Raw genomic sequence first — 22,543 nt, forward strand, 5'->3', positions numbered from 1 at the left:
TCAATGGGGCCCTGTCTGCCTGCCCTGGGAATTCAACAGCTAAACAGCTCTGCCGGCTTCCTTTGGTGAGCTGATCCTTTAGGCTGGCTTGTTGGCTGTCCTAAGGCTGCCATGATCTAGGTAGGGTTTGAGCCTTGACTCGAATTTTGAAGTTTGAAAGGGCTAGGAATATAAGAAACTGTCCTTATTCACTATGGAAACTAGTAAACTTTTTTTTCTTCTTTTTTTAAAGATTTATTTATTTATTATATACAATGTGTGTTTGCATGTACACCTGCAGAAGAGGGCACCAGATTTCATTATAGATGGTTGTGAGCCACCATGTGGTTGCTGGGAATTGAACTCATGACCTCTGGAAGAGCAGCCAGTGCTCTTAACCTCTGAGCCATCTCTCCAGCCCCACTAGTAAACTTTTTATTTAAAAATTTTACTTTATGTGTGTGGATGTTTTTCCTTCTCACATGTCTTTGCATCACACGCATGCCTGGGGGTGGGAAGTTTAGTTCCTGCTACTGACTGTTGACTTATGACGTCTCATGACAATTTGGGACTCTGCCAGCAGGAAGTCCATAGCTAGATGTGCACTTTGATCTTCAGAATAGAAATGTGGGTCAAAAAAACCAACCTGTTTTCTTTATAAAGTGACCCAGTATCAGGAACTTATTAATAGTCATAGAAAATTAACTAATATACTGGCCTCGTAGCCTAGATAGCAGATTATCAGTTATATTTGGGGTGGGCTAGGGAGAGACTTCTCCCTGCTGGGATCTTATCACTAAGGAGATGGGTGTGACAAGAGGCCAGGGAGAGACCAATCCCGTGGGCTCCAGCCGCACAGGCCATCTCCTTCCACCCACTCCTCCTAACCCATTGGCCAGGAGGTGTCACTGTTAACCTGAACAGGGAAGTTCTAACACATGCTGACCAACAGTTACTAATGGAAACATAACACAGGCGGAGGGGACCTCTGCAGCCTTCCCTTCCTGAGGATTACAGGGGGACCCGAAGCTGCTCCTGTGAAGAGCATTGCTTTGGCTGATTTAATAGCCATCTTATTACCAGCCTGGTCTGGGTTTGATGTGACCTTCAGTCACCATGGCGCTAACTCAGACCTGAGGTGACACTATATGATCTAGGCCGGAGTTTGAGCTAACCTTGAATGGGCAAGAATGAGGGGTGTCTGTGTAGTCTTCATTTGCTCTTTGTGTGTGGTTTTGTTGTTTTGGTTTTTAGTTAGTGTGTTCGTTTGTTTCAGCAGAGTCTTCTAGCCCAGGCTGGTGGGGAACTTGTTATACGGTCCTGGTTGACGTCTCTCTTGCAATTCTCCTGCCTCAGCTGCCCAAGTGCTAGGATTACAGGCGTGTACTACCCTGCCTGGAATTGTGTGTGTGTGTGTGTTAATGTTTTAAGCAGGGCTGCAGAAGCCACCTGCATACACTGTGAGTGCCATCGGGGTCGTGACCACCACGGATGGATGCTTTGCTAGGTGTCAGACACCTGGATGAGTTTGAAGCCCCCACCCCAACCCCCCTGTTGCCCTGCCCTCCCAGGGCCCTCCTCCACCAGGCAGGTATGTGGCCTGCCCTTCCCACACAGCTGAGGACAGCTGTGAAGGTGAGCCAGCACAAAATTATAAACTCACCTAAAACATTACATCCTTCTGTGGCTTTGAAAACTCAGCCGCACAGTTCCTGAGTATGAGGCTTTTGCAGATGATGTCACGAGGTTAGATGTACCTTCCCCTGGTTATGTCGCCAAGTCAGCTCCCTCAGTGCTTGCTGTCCAGCCTGGTTTGAGGAGCACTGGTTTAGCTCAATGTTGCCTGTCACATGGGGATGGCTGCTCATTTATGGTTGCCCTGTGAGCTGCTGCTATGCCTTGGCTCCCGGCTTTCCGTCACATGAGGCTGTAGCTTGAGCAGGGCCTAGTCGGCTAAACTTCAATAGCTTGACCACGCTCCCAAGTGCAAGACGCTGAGCATGCACTTTGTATTTCAGAGCCACCAGGAGGAAGCGGATTGTCCTACAACTTGCTGCCACGATGCTGGCTGCTCGTCTCTCCAGACCACTGGCACGGCTCCCAGGAAAAACGCTAAGTGTCTGTGACAGAGAAAATGGGTCAAGGTAAGCAACCAAAGGAAGAGTTGGCCTTGAAGACCATGCTTTTCGCAGGTCGGTCCTGAATGTCCTCAGTGCCTGACAGACCCCAGCGAAGGCAGCCTCACATGCTCAGAAGTCAGGCGCTTCCAGGGCTCACAGGGGAAAGCTTCCTAACTGCCTTCTAAACCCCTTTGCATGTGCTGGATTGTAGATCAGGGACAGAGCACTTGCCTAGTGTACACATGGTTCCTGATGACTGCAAAAATGAGCAACCCTTTTTATCTGATTTTTTTTTTTTTTTTTGGACAGGGTTTCTTCTGTGGAGCCCTGGCTGTCTTGGAACTCACTCTGTAGACCAGGCTGGCCTCGAACTCAGAGATCTGCCTGCCTCTGCCTCCTGAGTGTTGGGATTAAAGGTGTGTGCTATCACTGCCACGCTCTGGAATACTTTTATAATTATATAAAAGTTGCAAATGCAAAGGACACCTAGATCCTCCTCAGTCAACTTTCTTAGCCAGTCACAGCATATAAAATCTTGTAGTGATGAACATCAGGAAATTGCCATGGAGATGACAAGCTACAGGCCTTATCCAGCCTCCACTAAATGGCCTGTGATGGATCTTTTATACAGCGCAGAGTTTAGCCCCTGCCACTGCCATTGCATTTAGTTAGTGTGTCTCCTTAGCCTTTTCCCCATCAGCAGCAATTCTTTGTCGCCTTTGGTCAGTCTTGACACTGGAAGACCGCTCGCCAGCTATTCTGAAGCCTATCTCTGCTGGTGTAGAGCGTGTGTGTATCTGTGTGTCGGTGTGTGTGTCTCTGTGGTCAAATACAGATTAGCACATTGGTGAAGAGCTTGTAGAAGCGAGGTGCGCCCTCCTTAGCTTTTCGCCAATGTCCACGTGACTCATTTCTTTGGTCTTTTCACATTTACACTTTTAAGTAAATGCCCCAGACATCCCTGAACTGCTTGTGTGCTTTTAGAAGAATTATTAAATCAGTACAGGCTAAACAAGCAGATCTTCAGTATTTTGGAGACACCGTCTTAACCTTGTTGCCCAGGCCCCCACTTTAGCCTGTGAGTGCTGGGGCTGGGTGTGTGTAGCCACACTCAGTAGATCTGTTCCGGGGGGGATTCCAAGGACAGGTAAGATAGATACACTTCTCCTGGTTATAGTTAAGGGACGTGAAACAGAATGTCAACAGCCAGACAGTTGCTGTTGGGAACAGCAGGCAACCAGTCTCTGAGATTGTTCTTCAAATATATATATTTTTTTCTGTGAGATATTTCAAATATCTTTTGGAGAAAGACACCTCAGAAGTGACAGTGTTCACTCCGCCAAGATTCCCAGCTTTCCCATTCACCTTGATTCTCTCCTGGAGGAGCTGCTCAAAATTGGCAGCATCCATGATCCCATCTTCTGCGGTCAACTTCAGAACTTCAGAACTTTATCTATCTATCTATCTATCTATCTATCTATCTATCTATCTATCTATCTATCTATCTACTATTTATTTATTTAGGCCACAAGTGTTTTCATAGGTGGCATGATGGCAGACGAGGCAAAAAGTGCCTTTTTCTTTTTAGTCCATCATTATTTATTTGTACAAATCCTTGAATGTTACAACATCAGGAATTCTGTGTCCAATGGCTTAAGCAGGAAATCTGGCAGGAACCACTGTTTGCATGGGCACAAATTACACGTCTTCAAGAACTGCTTTTGTCCATTTTGCTGTCAGGATTCTGCATGGTTTCTGCTTTGTTGCAAAATAAGTGCCACCCTTGCCCAGGGAGAATTCACCTCCATCTTTGGTGTGAGCACTGTGAATTTAGGAAGAGCTGTGCTCATCTGAAGACCATGCCTACGGCCAGGGGAAGTGGCTTGTGCCACAGGCTTCTAGACCTTCTTAGCTTTAGATGTCCTATTCCCAGTGGGCCAGGACACCCCATTCTTCAGGCTTCAGGGATCTAGCACCTTCAGTCCTGTGGCTCCTCCCTCCTGCCCACTTTCCCTTTGGAATCTATAGAAATCACTGGCCAGCAAAGTGTCCATGCTGTTCTGGTGCCTTGCTGAAGGATATAGTGAAACTGCCCAGTTATTTGCCCACCTCTGTTTTTTTTTAAAGCAAGTTATTCATAAAAATAGAGAATCCTGGGCCTGGAGAGATAACTCGGTGATAAAGAGGACTGGCTGCTCTTCTGGAAGACTCATACTCCCAGAGCAACATCCGAGAGGCAGCTCATAAAGGTCTGACTCCAGTTGGAGGGGATCTGATGCCCTCCTCTGGCCCCTGCAGGCACTGCACCAAAGATTTGTCCTTAAAGGGAAGTGGGTCATTAGTTGCGCTTCTGGCTCATTTGAGAGAGAGAAAAGGCGTTCGTTATAAGGACATTCTTGCCTATGTGGCTAAGTGAGGAGTTACTTGGTTATTTCAAGGAGCATGAGGGGCGGGGGCAGAGCTGAGTCAGAATGTCTTACATGCCCCCCAGGATAAGGTATCAGTAGAGGCCCAGAGGGACAGCAGCTGCCAAAGGAGACTGGCCCCAGGGATGACTTTTGCTAAGAACCAGACACAGGGTCTTCAGGGAAGTCTTTGGCTTGATTGGTTTGCCAAGGGCTTCATGCTCCAGTCCTCCCGGAGGGTGAATCCTGCTGATCTCCAAGCATCCTTGACAGTAGTAACCTTCCGGCCTTGATGCATTTTGAATGTGTCCATTGATGGGAGTCACAGCAAGCCGTGTGGCTTTGGACAGCTCTATATACAGTAGCGAGTGGCAACGCTTTGTCCTGTAGAGGCCACCCTCTGTTCCCGGGTCCACCTCTGCGTTCGCAGTCACATCTCCCTCTGGACACCACGCCACCCGGTACCCATCCCCTTGCCACCCTTTATTCCATCTGTGTGGTGGCCCCCTGAGCGGTAATCCTCGGCCTGTGTTCCTTCTCAGGAAGCACAGCCACCACGGCCCACGGGCCTCAGCAGGGGTCTCACAGGACACGTTCAGGTGAAAACTTCCTGAGGAGTGGCTGGCTATGCCACACACACACCTTCCCCCATAGCACTGGAGATCTGCTCCACTTAAGGACTCAATGGCCCCAGTGGCCCTTGGGTTTAGGAGTATCTGGGTGCACCAGAAGATAGGGGTGCCTCCAGCAGATAGCTTACTGACATGTTCCCATCAGGACACTACCACTCATACCCTGCAGTAGTGACGGGCCCAGGGAGGGAGGAAACCTAACAGCCCATGCCTTGGTTTCAGCTGTGTAGACATGGGTGCCGGTGTTTTCACCTGCCCATCCTGGGTTAGAATACCTGCTTTTGGTAGCTACGTGACACTGGAGATTCCTGACTGTCCCCTACCCCAGAGGCCACTGTAGAACTGTCCTTCTCCCAAGCTGCACTCGGGTCATGCTGTGCAATCTTCTAACCCAGTCTTAACTAGATACAGCCCACTACACCGACCTGTGGAAGTCTCCCCTTGGCGGAAAGTTGAGTTACTGGTTACCGTGCTGGTTCACGATGGGAGCAATAACACAGGTTAAAAACTCTGAGCGGTAAGAAAGGGCAAAAGCCAGAATGATGCCTGGGTCATCCTGGAAGGCCTCTTCTATATGGCCTGAGGTTTCTGGTTGCGAGCGTTCAAATGAGCGGCGGTGTCTGCCACAGGCCCTTGGCATGGAGCTGCTGTCTGCCTCACCGTGTGGATTCTGCTTTAATTGGTCATGAGCAAGGGCCCCACGATAGATCTCACACAGGTGTGGGAAGCCTAGAAAATTGAAGTCAGAGCAGATGAAACACGGCTGTCAGGGATGACCGGAGGTGGCAGAGAGCCAGGAAGAGCCCAGCAGGACACTCATGCCAGCTGGAGCTGTCCCGTGCTGGACAGAGGCTGAATCACCATCTGTTGGGCTCTGCCTTTCAGGGTGGGTGCAGAGGGTTTGGGGCCATGAGTTCTCTGGCTATGTAAAAATGTGCCACTGACTGTGTGTGGTAGAGCCCAATGCCACATACTCACTCATGCTCTATGACGACATAGACACCACAAATTGTACTTGTTTTATTGTTTTTGTGTGTTTTTTTTTCTTAATTTTAATTTTTAAATTTTCTTTTGTGGTGGTGGACATGGGACATGAGTGTGCTCGGGGTGCCTGATGTGAAATTTCCAAAGATTATGTTGAAAAATTATTTTGGAAAACACACACACACACACACACACACACAAAGGAGGACTAGCAGGAAAGATTTTTATGCTCTGTGATCACAAAAGCTTCTAGAGCATCTGAAGGATGTTTGAAGTTCAGCAGTGAAAGAAGGAAATGTCCACAGAGCATGGACAAACACAGACAGGATGTGTGTGCTGTGCTACGGTCCGAATGCCCTGTAGCCCCCGTGTGCACACGCTGACACCCTGCTCCCATAGAGCTGGTGTATCGTGGTTCTCTAGAGGAACAGAGGAGGAGGGCTTGTGAAAGGGTGTGTTAGATTGGCCAGTCTCAACAATGCCTACGTACACATCAGAGAGCCAGGGACCCCAGTAGCTGCTCAGACCATAAAGTGGCAGTCTCAAACCAGTGCCGGAGGCCCGGAAGACCCCTTGATCGTCACCGGCTTTTCGTCTGCCTTGGAAGGGAGAGGAAGCTGGGGTTGGATAAAAGCAGTAGTGTGCACAGCGAGGGCAGGCGGGCAGCACTGCTTTCCCCTCAGACAACTTTGTGTAGGAGCTCTTTGAGCCGGCTTTGAGGGTAGCTCCTCCTCCATGAGTGAATCCTTTCTGGAAGCACCCTCACAGACAGAGCTTGTGAATCCTGGCTTGCTTCCAAATCCTGTCAAGTTGACAGTTCAAAGCCACCATGCCAGCTGGTGTGAGGTCTGGCCTTACAGGGTGTTGGGTCATAGAGGCTGCTTGTCAGTGGGCTAATGCCTTAGAGATAGAGGTCTAAGAAACACACACCATCCCGTTCTGCCAACTAGAGTCACAGTAGAAATTGTCAACCTAGGAAGTTGGCTGTCACATCTGGAGCTGCCCAGATTTCAAAACTGTTACGTTTTCACCCTTTATAAAACCACTGTGTTAGCCGGGTGGTTGGTGACACACGCCTTTAGTCCCAGTACTTGGGAGGCAGAGGAAGGCAGATCTCTGTGAATTTGAGGCCAGCCTTAATACAGAGTGATTCTAGGACAGCCAGGGCTACACACAGAGAAACTCTGTCTTGAAAAACTAAACAAACAAACAACAAAACAAAACTAATAATAATCCATTGTATTGTTTGTAAGTCACCCTTATTATGGTATTTTATTAGCCGTTTGGCCTGACACAGGTGTTAGATAATAAAAGAGATGTTCGGCATCCTTGGTTATTAGAGAATTAAAAATTAAAACCACAGTAAGATAATCATATGTGGTTTTCAACATGCCTAAAATTAAAAAGCAGTGGCCAGGCATGAAATGATATGACTGTAATCTCAGTAGTTGGGGGTGGCTGAGACAAGAGGATGCTGGCCGGGTTGAGCCAGTCTGGTCTACATAATAAGTTCCATGCTAGCCTGGCCTGCATGAGGTCCTGTCACAGTAGACAACAGTAACAAATAAACACACCTTTAAAAATAGTGAGGATATCCAATTGTGGGGACTATGTGGAGAAAGTGGGTCCTCATACATCTCTGCTGGGAATGCAGTATGCTTCCATGGCTCTAGAACTGTAAACAGTTCCCCGGTTTCTATAATAATGAAGCATGCACCTACCATATGACCCAATGATTGTATTCCTGGGATTTTAGCCTAGAGAAATATGTTTATACAAAATCTTGCCCAGGAATCTTCATAGCAGCTTTATTCATAATAAATCCAAACTGGAAACAACCCAGATGACCTCCAGAAAGTAAACAGTTACACAGTCACCTGAGTTAGAGAGCATGGCTTAGACACAAGAAGCTTGTATCCAACAATCTGGATGAGTTTCCAGAGATCAACATTGAGTGTACAAAGCCTGGCCCAGAAGGCTCTGCGCTGTATGATCCATTTTATAACGTTCTTTTTGTTGTTACTGTTTTGTGGTTTTGAGACAGGATTTTACTCTGTGGCTCAGGCTGGGCAGGAACTCCCAGCAGGTCCTTCCTGCATCAGCCCCCTGAGTGTTGGGATTGTAGATTGAGCCACCGTACCTGGCTTAATGGTAGTTGTAGTGGTAAGGGTAAAGAGAAGGATGCACAAAGTGATGGGAATGTTCTGCATTGTTGCGGTATCACTGCCCGCATCCTGGCTGTGATATTGCACCAATGACTTTGGGCAAGTGGTACCCAATGTCTCTCTACTTGCTTTTCTTTCCTTGTCTCTCCTCCCCATCCCTCCTCTCCCACCTCTTCTTTTCCTTTCCTCTCCTCCCTCTCCCCAGATCCCTCTTTCCCTAGAACTGGGGATTGAATCCAGGGTTTTGCCTAGGATGGGATGGGATAGGAAAGGACTATATCACTCAACTGTATCCACAGCCCTATTTTTACTTTTCATGATAGGGCAGGGTCTAACCAAATTGCCCAGGATGGCCTTGAACTTGTGATCCTCCTGATTCGTCTTCCCAAGTAGCTGTGATTACAAGCCTGCCCCCACCAAGCCCAGCTCTACGCATCCTTTCTTAACAGTGTGTATATCTGTAATTATTTCCAAATAAAAAATTTTAAAAACAATTATCAGGAAGCATCATTGAGCTTACAGAATTAAAACACTGAAATTACAGAAGGCTTTAACTTTTATTTAGAGAGAGAGAGAGAGAGAGAGAGAGTGTGTGTGTGTGTGTTCATGGGAAGGTCAGAGGACAACTTGCAGGAATCAGTCCTCTCTCCTAGCATCCCGTGGGCTCCAGTGATGAATCTCAGGCTGGCAGGCCTGGCAGCAATAACCTTTACCCACTAAGCTATCTCATCAGCCCGCAGAAGGCTCTTTTCTGAAAGCATATGCACACTCTGATTATCCTGGAGCACTGCCCATCTGTGTACCCCAGAAAGTGGGAAGTGAACATTACTGGAGCAGGCCGCACGCCGGTCAAGTTTTCCTATGGCCTTCTAAGAAAAGAAGCCTTTGGGCTGGCTTTCTTCTCAGGAGGGCATCTCCTGTATGGTGGCTGAGGAGGTGGCTGCTGCACTGCCCTCCTGCCTGGCTCCTGGTGGAAAGGGGGTCCCTAGCAGCAGTCTCCAGAGGCTGGAATGGGGAGAAAGTCAGCCTAGGTGGTGATTGAAGGTGTTCTGGGGGTGTTTCTGCCCGGGAGTGGGGTCTGAAGAGAGACTAGGACCTTGCATTCATGGCTTGCTGTTTTCTTGCAGACACATGCTGTTGTTTTACCCAGCCTCCTTCACCCCCGTCACCTGCCGGACTTATGCCAGTCAGGCAGATGCGGTGAGTGGCCGCCAGCTCCCTGGGAGCCATCGGGTTGGGGAGGGCACTTTTGGGACCTTAGGCCTCGAGCCGCGCTCTGAACGGGCCTGAACGGTGTTCAGGACATTCCGAACCACGTTCTCACTTAACCCTTCTTTAAGGCCCTCCTGTCAGTAGGGAGAAGGTCCAGGGAGTTTGTGGGAGGCCTGCTGGGAAGCAGAGAGAAGCTTAGGGGTTCAGAGTGAGGCTCTGGGCTCTCTGCTCCAGGCCTCTTATTAATTGCATCAGACTTTTTGAAAGCATCTGTTTCCTCACTGACGTGCAGTAATCACCATCACGCAATTGTAGTGGTTAGTCGCCTAAGATCATCAGAAAACACAGATATTTACCTTATCGTTTATAACAGTAGCAACATTACAGTTATGAAGTAGCAACAAAAGTAACGTATGGTTGGGGAACATGAGGAACTGGAGTAAAGGGCCGCAGCATTAGGAAGGGTGTTGAATCACAGGTCTCTGGGGTTTTGCTTGGGGATGGGGAGTCATGGGGACAGAGTACCCTGCACTGTCCTGGATAAGCCTGGCTTGGACGAATGTGACAAGGACAGTGAGCATTGTGGAGACTGTAGATGAAGACACTGAGATCCTGAAAGCAGGAGTCCCTTCCCCAGGCAGTGTTGGTGGTGGCGGACTCTCGGTTAGAGCTTGGTCTCCTGATGCTGAGTCTCCGTAGACCTTGGTGCTTGACGTTATCGAGACAGCGAGAACCAACGAGGAGGATGAGGCCTGGTCAGCCGGCATGTGATAGAATCACTGCCTGGAGGACTGGGGAGGGTTGGGAAGGGCTTGCTCGGTAGGGTTTGGTTTTCTACCGCAGGATCCTGGGTTCCTAAATCGGGTCTAACCCTCTAAAACAGGCTAGCGGCAAAGCTGTCCTGGTTACAGGCTGTGACTCCGGATTTGGGTTCTCTTTGGCCAAACATCTGCACTCAAAAGGTTTCCTTGTATTTGCTGGCTGCTTGCTGAAGGTAAGACTGGGTCATTTTCTTCACCGTTGTCCAAGCAGTTACAGTGTGTGCACGTGTGTGCGTGTGCATTCGTGCATGCACTTTTCTAACACTGGTTGCTAAAATAGCCTACACCTTTTCCACTTCCGTTTCATTTGTTCTGCATAGCGTTTTGCATGTGTGCACGCATGCATCCATCCACCAGTCCTTATTATGTCCATCATCGGTTGCTCTGCCATTTGTTCATTTATCAAATGACAATGATGGGCTTGACAATTTGCTAGATGCTGTGGAATAAGACTGGTCCAAGATCCAGTATCTTGGTTAGGGTTACCATTGTTGCGATGAACGCCAAAAGCAAGCTGGGGAGTAAGATTTTTATTTTGCCTACATTTCTGTATCACAGTTCTTCGTAGAAGGAAGTGAGGGCAGAAACTCAAACAGAGCGGGAACCTGGAGGCAGAAGCTGATGCAGAAGCCATGGAAGGATGCTGCTTACTGGCTTGCTCCACATGGCTTGCTCACCTGCTTTCTGATAGAGCCCAGGACCACCAGCCCAGAGGTGGTATCACCCACCATGGATTAGGCCTTCCCACATCAGTCACTAATTAAGAAAAGGCCCTGTAGACTTGCCTACAGCTTTATTTCTGAGAGGAGTTAGGCTTTCCTCCTCTCAGATGACTCCAATTGGGTCGAGCTGACATAAAACTAGCGAGTACAGCCCAGGAGCTCTCTGTCCAGTGTGCACAGTCGCAGCTGAAGAACTAGAAAGCGTTCCCAGCATATCCAAGGATGGTCAGGGGGAGCGCATCGAAGGAAGGATTGGCTTTGACTTGACGAAGGAGGTGACATTTGTTCAGGGCTGTGGGGAATAAGTCATGCTGTCATGGATGGAGACTGGGAGGGGTGTGACCTTACAGACGGAAGGGATGGCCCAAGCACAGCCTTGGAAGTGTAGGGCCAACTGCTTCGAGACATCAGGTGGCATTTAGGCTACATGAAGGGAAGTACTGGGATATGAGACTGCTAATGTAACTACGGCACCGTCCCCCAGTTTAGAGAGTTAGGCGGCCTCCACAGATCACTTTTAGGACATTTCTTTGTCTTAATATTTTCCCTTTTGGTTCTTTTCAGTTATCTCTCTCTCTCTCTCTCTCTCTCTCTCTCTCTCTCTCTCTCACACACACACACACACACACACACACACACACACACACACACACCACACATCCCTCAAGCCCTGGGCAGCCACTGTTTTCCATCTCCCTAGACTTCCCTTCTCTGGGCGTTCCTCATGTTAGACTCAAGGATGCTGGGAATTTTTTTTCCTGTGTCTTTCAGATAGCACACTGTTTTGTTTGTTTTTAGATAGAATCTCACTGTGTGGCTCTGGCTGGGCTGGAACTCACAGAGATCCATTCTCTGCCTTTCAAGTGCTGCGATTAATGCATGCCCCAGCACGCCTGGCCTTAGCATGTTTTTGAGAGCCGTCTACATTGTAGTATGTGTCATAGTTAATTTCTTTGTCTGCAGAATATTACTTGGTTATGTGGCTATACAACAGTACTTTTGCTCATTTACACTCCATATAAACTAGGTACAATTTTTAGAATATTTTTATATGCATGGATGTTTTTCCTGCATACATGTATAACACGTGTGTGCCTGGTGCCCTCAGAGGCCAGAAGAGGGTGTCGGATCTCCTGTAACCAGGGTTATAACTGGTTGTGATTCACTATGTGGGTGCTGGGAATTGAACTCAGGTCCTCTGCAAGAGCAGCAAGAGCTCTTAGTTGCTGAGCTGTCTTTCTAGCCCCAAACTGCATTTTCAACCCGTCCATAAAAATAAAAATAAACTTTCATCCAGGATATTTATTAAAAAACTGGTTGGGTTCTGGTTAATTTTTGTTACTGGGAGCATTCACGTGCATATGTTAGTGTAAGCCTCAGGCTTTACAAGGGATTCAAGTCAGTCCCTACCTGGGCAGGGTCCTAAATTCAGAGCCTGCCCCAGGGTGGGACAGACAGACAGACTACAGCCCTGTCTCCCCCCAGGACAAAGGTGATGCTGGGGTCAAGGAGCTGGACAGCTTGAAGAGTGACCGACTGAGAACCATCCAGCTCAATGTCTGCAACAGCGAAGAGATAGAGAAAGCAGTGGAGACGGTCCGCTCCGGCCTGAAGGACCCTGAGAAGGGTAAGGGCCCCGTGAGACTGCGGGCTTGGTATGTGGTGCTATTCTAGGGCTCCTATCTAACACTGCCCTCTATTTGCTGGCACCCTGGCAAAAGGCTGTATTGTTTAAACTCTTCTTCCTGCTCTGTAAAAGGAAGTGGATTAAATGAAACATGCCTGTGCAGTAGGGCAGTAAAATATGGCCAGAGGCCAGTTTGAAATCTGGAGAGCACAGATGGATGTACTGGTTCAGGCCAGTTCATCCGATGCTCTTTGAATGGCCCACTCTGGGCCAGGCACTGGGCTGAGAGGTGGAGACACGAAGATAGCTAAAGCAGCCTCTGTCCCTGAGGACCTAACAGTGTAGTGAGTGGATTGATTTCACCACCAGGGTGCAGGGCACGGACCGGGGCAGAGCAGCAGGGAAGGGGGCTGAGTGCGGTGCCAGGGGTATGGCAGGGATGGGTAGTGTGGTAAGAGCTAGGAGATCATGTTAGAAGGAGAGCAGAGCGTGCGCAATGATGGTGTCCTGGGGTGTGGCAAATGGTCCTATGGTAAGGTTGAGATTGGTGGTGGCAGCAGGTGAGGTAGGGGACTGTCTTCTTTGCGGAAGGTGCTGGAGAGTCCAGAGGCTGAGGTAATGGCCTGGCCTGGCTTGTGAAGCTCTCTCTGAAGCCTGCATCGGAGCGGGAGGAAAGACGGGTTAAAGGAGAATATGGGTGGGCACAGTCCTGAGCATGGCAGTAGGCGGGGCTCCCTAGCGGTACTGAGAGGACAAAAACTGGCAGGCTTGATTTGGATGTGGGGATGAAGAGGCAAGAGGCGTCTGTCCTACGTGGCTGGTGTCCTCAACTCCGAGAGCAAGATGAGAACTGAGCAGACATGAAGGTGGCCATGGGACAGTAGGGGAGTGTCCAGAGGTGATACAAGGAGTTAGGACCCAGGGAGGAAGGGAGGATGGAGACTGATGCCTCAGAGGTTGGACACTCTGCCTCAAGGCTAAAGGCATAGAAAGTTTGGAGAGCCAGTGGTCAAAGGTCAGACACTGCAGAGACTCCCTGAGGCCTGAGCATCTGGCATCCTCCTTGGAGGGCCTTGGTTTGAGGGATTCTGTTCTCCAGTTCTGGGGGTACTATCCAAGTGGAACCCCAGAAGCACAAAGCTGGGCCCTGTGAAAGAGCTGGTCTGTGATGTTGATCTTAAAGCCCGTTGGCAGACCAGGACAAAAGGGGTATGCCTCAGTTAGCTCCCTGATGCGCAGGTGCTGGGTGGGGTCCAGCGAAGGTGGCCTGCACCTGTGCTGTGTGGCTGACCAAATTTGCCAGCCTGAAAAAATGTTGCCATCTCTGAGAAGGGCCTGTGCCACGTGGCTAGGTGTGGAGAGGCTGTTAGGGAGCCTGTCACTGGTGTCCCCTCAGCAGCTCAGTGCTGCCACCCTACTCTCCTAGAGGCCATTGGGGGGAGGGGGACGGTGCTGTGTTCTCCAGGAGCAGCCTAGCAGGGTGGATCCCAGTGGGATGATCACCGGCCTCATCGCCTGTCACCCCTTCTCCCAGCAGCCTCCCAGGGCGGCTACCTTCACACACTAGGAGGTGGGAAAGCAGCAGCACCCAAAAGCTCAGAATCACAGCTGTGGGGTTTGTGACTGACAGGAAGGAGCCCAGCTGGGATCCATGGCCACGCCTCTGCCACTCACCGAAACCTGCCTCAACCGTAAAGCAGTTTTTGGGGAAAGATTTGGAATTTTCATGTTCGAAACCAGAAAACTGAACAGTCAGACAGCATTCGCGTACCCCACCCCCATCTTCTTTTCCCATCTTCCCTCTGCTTCCGGATGGGTCTCCCCTCTGGCCCTGGTTGTCCTTCCGGCAAATCCTCCAGCCGAGCAGTGCTGGCTTTGACCTCCAGGTGGCACTCCCCCTCCCATAGCTTTCCAGCAGCTCTGGAGTGTCTTAACATTTCACCATCTTGGACCCTATTGGGCACATTTTGGTGCTGATTTTCACTCTGGTTTCATGGAACAGTCACTAGCAAAGACTGGGAGGCGAGCCTCGGGCCCTGAGGTAGAAGGGACTCTGCTTATAGCGTGCAGCCATCTTGCATCAGTCCCGCCTACTCTGCTTAGTAGGACTCCAAGGGACCTGTGACCAGCCCTCCCCACTCCAGGAAAACTTGTGGATGCAGCCTGACCCTAGAATCATTATTTACCGATCAGTAAGCATTTTTTGAGTCCCTGTTGTATGCTTGGGACTATGCTTGGTGCCTGGAGGGCTCTGACCCTGCAGGAGGAGCTTGGAACTGGGCACCAACCTAGTGGCAACTCAACAACCCAGGGGCATCATGCTGTGGGCAGGGAATACCTTACACGGAGCATGCCCCTTGGTCTGGGAGGGGCAGACTGGATTTACCCAGGTCTTCGCCTCCACATTTAAGTGTGACTTGGGCGTGAACCAGGTCCTGTGGGGGCCTCAGCTTGCCCATCTGTGAAGTGGTAAAGTACGTCTAGCCATTCGTTGCCTAGGTTAGACCTCACCACTGTTGGAGGCAAGGGGCCACAGGAATGAGAAGTACTGGAAGGAGACAGATTAGCCTGGCTATAGGTCCAGGGTAGAGATAAAGGACAGAGATTGAAGCAAGGAATCCTGTGCTGGGGGAAGGAGGGGTCTTCTCTGACAGCGAAATGGAGAGGTAAACCAGGACCCAAGTTACTACAGGAGGAAACAGAACGGATTCCTTGCCACAGCAAAGGAAACCAACAATTGTGTGTGGCTAAGCATGAGGGCTTGTCCTCAGACCTGGGTCCAAATCTCACCTCCCTCTCCTGGTCCCTGGTGACACAGAGCACAGGCCCAGCCACTGGAAACATCTGCTGCCTCATTCTGCTATGGGCTGGATTGTGGCATCTACTGTGTGAGTTAGTTACGAGGTCGGGTGACACCAGCAGGTGGCGCTCCAGGACCTAGTAGCTGTCGTTCTGATTATCCGTCCTTTTCCCAGCCCTGGGTGACACAGTGGACCTTTGGATGGTGTGTCCCACTAACAGAGAACAGAGCAGACGTGGGGACTCAGTGTGTTAGTTGAGGTAAGGATGAGTTAGGACCATGGAGCTCAGAAGGAAGGGACCAGAGGAAGAGGGGGAGGAGGAGGGTTTGTGGATCCATGCCTCCCAAGGGCACATGGGAGTTGTCTGGACATGGCCATTCTGGGAAAGCAGCTGCCTTCCTGGCTGGCAGGAGTGCTGTTGGCGTTTGCTTAGAACACAGACTGCCTGAGGATTCTAGAGAGCGACTAGGTCAACTCCTGCTCCTTGTCAAATCAGCAGGCCTGTCAGACAGTGTGCTTTCACAGGTTACTGTTTAATCCTTATTGGAAAGTGGTGCTGGATACAATTGTTTTACTTTTTAGGTAGAGTGTGCAGCACAGGCCTTTCAGGTCATGTGATGCTGTCCTGCCTGAATCAAACACAGTGTTGCTGGAAAATTCCACAAAAAAAAAAAAAAAAAAAAAAAAACAAAAAAAAAAAAAAAAAACTAAAAACAAAACGAAACAAGACAAAAAAACAAGGTAGAAGAGGAGACTGTGGTGACATTCAGGAGAGCCAGGCTGGGGAATAGGATGGTGGGTGTGCCGGCTAGGAGGCGGGTAAAAGAAGGTGTCAGGATGGGGCTGGGCATGCTGGGTGCCACTGACACTAGGGGGAAAGCTGGTGTCCAGGGGCTTTATTAGTAGGTGGTGTGTCGGAAGAGAATGCAAGTAGGGGCGGGGCTTGGTTGGGGCCTCTTGGAGGCCGTAGGAGAACATGGTGAGCAGTGGATAGAGGCGGCCTCTATCCAGGGTCCAGGGTGGTGTGACCAGATAGAGAGGGTAGGATGGTCACAGAAGTAGGAGCTCAAGTGGCAAGGTTCTCTCTCTCTCTCTCTCTCTCTCTCTCTCTCTCTCTCTCTCTCTCCTTTTCTTGAGACAGGGTTTCTCTGTGAAGGCTTGGCTATCCTGGAACTCACTCTGTAGACCAGGCTGGCCACAAGCTCAAAGATCTGCCTGCCCCTGCCTCCGGAATTCTGGAATGAAATTAAATTTAATTCTGGAATTAAATCTCCACCACCACCCTGCTCAAAGAAGGCTCTTTAGGACACAGATGTAGCATCTGTAGACATTCACCACCCAACACACGTGTATTGATACAGAGTTGAAGGGAGGTTCCCAGGGCGAGGGAGAAGTTGAGGCTGACAGCTGTTGGAGAGTGGCATGGATGTGGGCCTAAGGATTAGCCATAGCTGCCAGAGAGGCTCTGGGCTCCCAGGAGGGAAGACTCAAGGAAGTCTGAAGACAGACCCGGGAGCTGTGGGGTTTCTCAGATGCCTCCGGTTCTGTGGGTTGTGTCTCAGGGTCACAAGTAATGCCTGAGCTGTGGGCAGGAAGCTCCAGCAGGCAGCAGGCAGGAGGAGGCCTCTCTTTTGGACACTTAAGTTAACCAGCAATTTCCTCTCCTTAATAAATGCTCTTAATTCCCCATAATTGAAGGAGAAGGCATCAGAGGTCAGCTGACCAAGCTTTAATTTAGGCAAGACGGAAGGGAGGCAACTGGAGACCAATTATTCTGTCATTTGCACAGACTCATTCCGAGGATGCACTGGGAGAGTGAGGCTGGGGCCTCCTCCTCACGGGTGTTGAGCAGTCATCCGTCTGCTGAAGGCCCTGCAAGGAGCACGGGGTTTTCAGTGGCAGATCAAAGTCTGATGATCTCTTCGACAAAAAGGCAGGACCCACTCTGCCCTGGGCCTCTGGCCTATCCACCACTATTTCTTCTCTCTCCTCTTCTTTCCTCCTCCTTCCTCTTCCCTCCTCCTCTGTCTTCTACTTCTCCTTCTTCCTCTTCTTCCTCCTCCTCTTTCTTCTTCACAGGGTTTCTCTGTATAGCCTTGGCTTTCCTCTTCTCCAGGCTGGCCTTGAAATCACACAGATCCACCTGCCTCTGAATGCTGGGATTACATGCCCAGCTCCCAGCCACTTCTTATACCCAGCAAACTGAACTCAAAGCAAGCCCTGAAGAAAAAAAAAAAAAAAAGACCGTGTTCCCTTGGCTTAGGTTCAACTCTGCCTCTGACTTAATGATGAGACTTAAAAATCTGTCTTTTTCCTTGACAGCTTTGGTTTCCCTTGCTGCAAAAATAGTTTACATACAAAATAAACTCCAAGAACTTTCCAGAACCAACACTGTCTGGGTCTACAAAAGCCAGCTGTCCCTTAGCTGCTCGAGTATTTAACAGTCAAGTGGAGCATGCTGGGAGAATAGGTGTCCCCTCAGAGCCTGTATCATCACTCAGTCTCTTAAGGGGGGAAGAAGAGAGACCCTGGCAAATGGACTACAGAGTCAGGGGACCTTAAATGTGACCACCAGTAAACACCACAAGAGAACCGTGAGAGAACAGAGAATTGTTAAGAGCTCCGAGTTGGGTGGGGCCTGGTCATGAGCAAGGCTTGGCGGCACTGCCCATAACTTAATGAGTGATCTTGACCGTTTGTGCCTGTCTGTGAACTTGGCTTGGAAAATTCCTGAGGTTTCCCTGGCAGCTGGCGAGAGGGGTGACAGAAGCAACAGCCGAGTTGAATGCTCAGGTGCGGGGTGCAGCTTGAGGACATATGGAGGAGAGGGAAATGCCCGTCTTTCTGTCTTTCCTGTAGCTGTCATGAACACCATGACTGAAAACCACACTGGGAGGAAAGGGTTTATTTAGCGTAGAAACTTCCATGTCACAGTTCGTCACTCAAGGAACTCGGGGCAGGAACTCAAAACAGGAGCCTGGAGGCAAGAGTGGAGGCAAAAGCTGCTTACTGGCTTGCTCTGCGTGGCTTGCTCAACATGGCCTTCTCATACACCCCAGAACCACTTGGCAAGTCACAGCAGCACCCAAGGTGGTGTAGGCCCTTCCAAACAGAAAACGGCCTATTGATTCGCCTGCAAGCCGATCTTACGGAGGCATCTTTTCAATGACTCTTCCCAGATAGGTTTAGGTTTGTGTCAAGTTGACAAAAACCAACCAGCGCAGTGTTGGAGTAAAGCAGGAAGACACAGGCAGAGACCCTACGAGGCTCAGTCATGAGGGGCTGAGAATCGCTTCAGCCAGCAGTGACGTGAAGCCCGGATATGCTTCCATAGGGACCTTCTATTCTGCCAGGATGCCAGGTGTCTCTCCCCTTTCATTCTTGGGTAACTCTAGAAATGTTTCCTGAGAGCCTTGGGCGCGAGGCTAGGTAGTCATGGAAGAAAGAAATCAGGGTAGAGAGCAGGGAGCAAGCTGGTGGGAGGCCTCTGAGCCCGTGGGGTGACTGGCTGTGTCCTCTCTTGGCCAGGCATGTGGGGCCTGGTGAACAACGCAGGCATCTCAACATTCGGTGAGGTGGAGTTCACCAGCATGGAGACGTATAAGGAGGTGGCCGAAGTGAATCTCTGGGGAACGGTGCGCACAACAAAATCCTTCCTCCCGCTTCTCCGAAGAGCCAAAGGTGAGTTGAGTTGGGAGGACAGATTCTCCCCGTACCTGCCAACATCCACAATGGCAAGTCTCAGAGCCACGGAGGCCTTGGCAGTGGTAGGGCAGACTTGCATGGCCAGGTAGGGCAGAGGGGTCTGTGGCTCTCAGAAGTGGAGCGGATGAGCTAGGCCTGGCGGTGAACTCTGTAAGCCCGTTTGGCACACTGAGGCAGGAAGATCTTGAGGTTCAGGTCAGTGTGGGCTACAGCGTGAGACCCTGTCTTCAAAAACACACAAAGAAGGTAGAGCAGTGGTCTGCACACTCAGGTTCAGGGGTCACAGAGGCTTGCCCTCCAAGAACTGATTCTGGAGAAGCAGTGACCTGTGCAGCAGATGTATCCACATGCTGTTATATCACAAATGTTAGAGAGAGAGAGAGAGAGATTGTGTTGTTCAGTTCAAACTGGAGACTAGAAGTATGGAGAACAGACAGACTGTCCAAATCATATAAAATAGCCAAATGTGAGCAAAACCACCTCTAAAGTCATACAGTTTGATTTTTAACAGCAAGCTGTTTGTGACAAGAGGGACCAGATGCCCCAGACCTGTCCCAAGGTCTTGGCAACACAGGAATGAACAGGATGCAGCCTGTAGTCTTTAAAAGGAAGTTCGTCCTTTCATTGACTTTATCCTTAACGGCGTCTGTTCCTTCCTGGGGCATGCCTTAGGCAGGGCGGTCTCAGCCTAGGCTGAACCCCAGCTATCCCCAGGAGAGGAGAAGTTGTGACGGGCCCCTACCTTCCTAGGCCGGGCCTGTGGCAGAACCCTTTGAAGTCTCTGTTCTCTCTAAGCCTGAGTCAGGCTGAGCAGCTGTCTGCGGTCTTCTTCCGCAGGCCGAGTTGTTAACATCAGCAGCATGCTGGGTCGCATGGCCAACCCCGCCCGCTCACCGTACTGCATCACCAAGTTTGGGGTGGAGGCTTTCTCCGACTGCCTCCGCTATGAGATGCACCCTCTGGGGGTCAAGGTCAGCGTGGTGGAGCCCGGCAACTTCATCGCCGCCACCAGTCTCTACAGCCCCGAGCGTATCCAGGCCATTGCCAAGAAGATGTGGGATGAGCTGCCGGAGATCGTTCGCAAAGACTACGGCAAGAAGTACTTCGATGAGAAGATCGCCAAGATGGAGACCTACTGCAACAGCGGTTCCACAGATACGTCCTCCGTCATCGACGCCGTCACGCACGCCCTGACTGCCGCCACGCCGTATACCCGCTATCACCCCATGGACTATTACTGGTGGCTGCGGATGCAGATCATGACCCATTTTCCAGGCGCCATCTCTGACAAGATCTATATCCACTGAAGAGCCAAAGAGAGGTCCCTGTGGCCTCTGCCAGGGAGCCTGGTGGGAGGGAAAAGGATGGGGGGTGGGGGGTTTTCACACAGTTACGTTTTGATTAACCCTTGTGGATTAACCATTGTCTTAGGAAGACGTATTGTAGCGTTAACCTGACTTGTTCAACGCGGTGAATGGTTTGGGCCTTCACAAATGTGGGGGCACAGGTGGGCGGCCCTCAACCCCAGGGCCAACATGGTGCTCCTATCTATCTCAAATTGATTTTATACAGAGATTTGTGGGGAAATGTCTTTATATTAAAAAACAGATTATTAGAATAGAAATCCAAAATTATTTTTAAGCCGAAACATCCAAAGTACTCATCCCATTTGCTCCTTAAGCAAGTCTCACGAGCAAAAAAGAACAGATTTGTGCGTGAAAGAATTTGCAGATAATGGAGGACACACAGAATACCTCTCTCTCATTGTGTTCAAGGGGTCCCATCCGTGTGCTGGCTTTGCTGTGAAAGCTGGTCGCATTTGGGACCCAAGAGTCCAGGAACCCTCTGATCATCAAGTCTGTGTCTTCTCTTGAGCCACTCACACCAGGTGCCATTGGGTTTCTCTATCTGTGGCTCTGTGTGACCGGTGGCCCCATCCAGTGACTCTCAGCCGGCTGGGGGCGGGGAATCTGGAGACTTCCAGCTGAGGCTTCAACACCCTCTTTGAAGACTCAGGTTAGATCTGGGTGGAGCCGCTGTCTGGCTAAGAGGGCAGTTTGATTTCACCTAGGACAGGCTTGGGGCTACAGGCAGTGGTGGTGCCAAGGCTGGGCATGAGACACTTCCCCAGCAATGGGTCTAGATGCCTGCTTGTCTCGAGTGCTCACTCGGTGCTCCCAAAACACACACCCACTCCATGGGACTTCAGGGTGGTCCTTTCTACTGTGAACTTCTTTTTCATAAAGCAGAGACGCTACTAGACAGCCTGTACTGCCAATTAAGGCATCTTTGAATTTAAAGGCTGCTTGTCTCTGAAGTTGCCCAGGGTCTGGGTGTTTGGCTCCAAACCAAATACCAACGTGTTCCAGGTGGTGGCAAGCCTTTGGGCAGGGTGTTGCGTGCCAGCTTTACACATCTTTAACAATCATTTGTGCCTCTTGTTGCAAAGTCTAGACCTGCCACGAGAGGGAGCCCTGCCTCCTCGAGTGTTTGACCACATACTTGGCCACTGCCTGGGAACAAAGAGAATCAAAGCCCCCTTGGAAACCGATCCTACAGCTGTCTAGCCTGAACCTGGAGCCCAAAGCCAGGAAAAAGCAAAGGAACCTGGGCAGCTACCAAAGGGTGCAGGCAGTGCTGAGGCAAAGAGCCTCCCACAGAGAGCGATTTCCCCTGCCTTTTGGGAATTTGACCCCTGTGGATTCAAAGCGGGATGCCCTGTTCCAGCCCCTGTCTTCAGAGCAAGGCAGATAGGGCCTGGGAGGGAAGGAAAGAGGGAGGCAGGGTCCCAGGGCCCACAGAGGGACTCCTGATGACTTGCGGTTGCCTAACAACCGGGTGCTTTTGCACTGCAGAGCCTGCCTCCAGCTGGAGCCTTTCTGTGGCATTTTCACGTCTTGGGAGAATTTGTTTTCATGCTTAATAAAGAGATTGGTTGTGACACTTGCAGAGTGCCTTGGAAGTTACACGAATCCATCACTGACAACTGAAGGGAACCGGAGGTGACACACACTTGAGTGGCAATGAACTGAATGCCGGAGAATCTGCATTGGGGTCTTAAGCTGCAAAAGAGGACCACCTGGTCAGGCCGTTCTGGTTTATTTTATTTATGGTTATGCTGGCCCTGATCTTTACAGTCTCTAATCCGGCAGCCCAAGGTTGCCAGGCATGGTGGCACATTCATTTAGTCCCAGCAATTTGGAGGCAGAGGCAGGCAGATTTCTGTGAGTTCAGGGCCAGCCTGTGTACAGAGGTAGTTCCAAGCCAGGCTGGGCTACACAGTAAGACCCTGTCTCAGAAAGGAAAAGCCCAGGGTAAGCTCTCTCTAAATAATCTCAATGGTAATTCAAACCATCAGCCTGCTTGGACA

The 22,543-nt window shown here is 50.2% G+C and overlaps 1 protein-coding gene across 3 annotated transcripts in view; it reads left to right on the top strand.

Moving 5' to 3' along the window:
* Positions 1-22,116, top strand: part of Bdh1 (3-hydroxybutyrate dehydrogenase 1) — a 34,901-nt gene extending 12,785 nt beyond the window's left edge. For all 3 annotated transcript variants that reach the window (XM_055624925.1, XM_055624924.1, XM_055624926.1), the window contains exons 2-7: positions 1,998-2,123; positions 9,413-9,485; positions 10,381-10,491; positions 12,526-12,667; positions 18,997-19,149; positions 20,011-22,116. In XM_055624925.1, the coding sequence (XP_055480900.1) occupies positions 2,041-2,123; positions 9,413-9,485; positions 10,381-10,491; positions 12,526-12,667; positions 18,997-19,149; positions 20,011-20,480 (1,032 nt within the window). In that variant the 5' untranslated portion in view covers positions 1,998-2,040 and the 3' untranslated portion in view covers positions 20,481-22,116. The remainder of the gene's footprint in view (positions 1-1,997; positions 2,124-9,412; positions 9,486-10,380; positions 10,492-12,525; positions 12,668-18,996; positions 19,150-20,010) is intronic.
* The last annotated feature ends 427 nt before the right edge of the window (positions 22,117-22,543 follow it).

This window comes from Psammomys obesus, unplaced genomic scaffold, assembly GCF_907164565.1.
Source record: "Psammomys obesus unplaced genomic scaffold, mPsaObe1.curated_primary_1811, whole genome shotgun sequence".
NCBI classification, from domain to species: domain Eukaryota; kingdom Metazoa; phylum Chordata; class Mammalia; order Rodentia; family Muridae; genus Psammomys; species Psammomys obesus.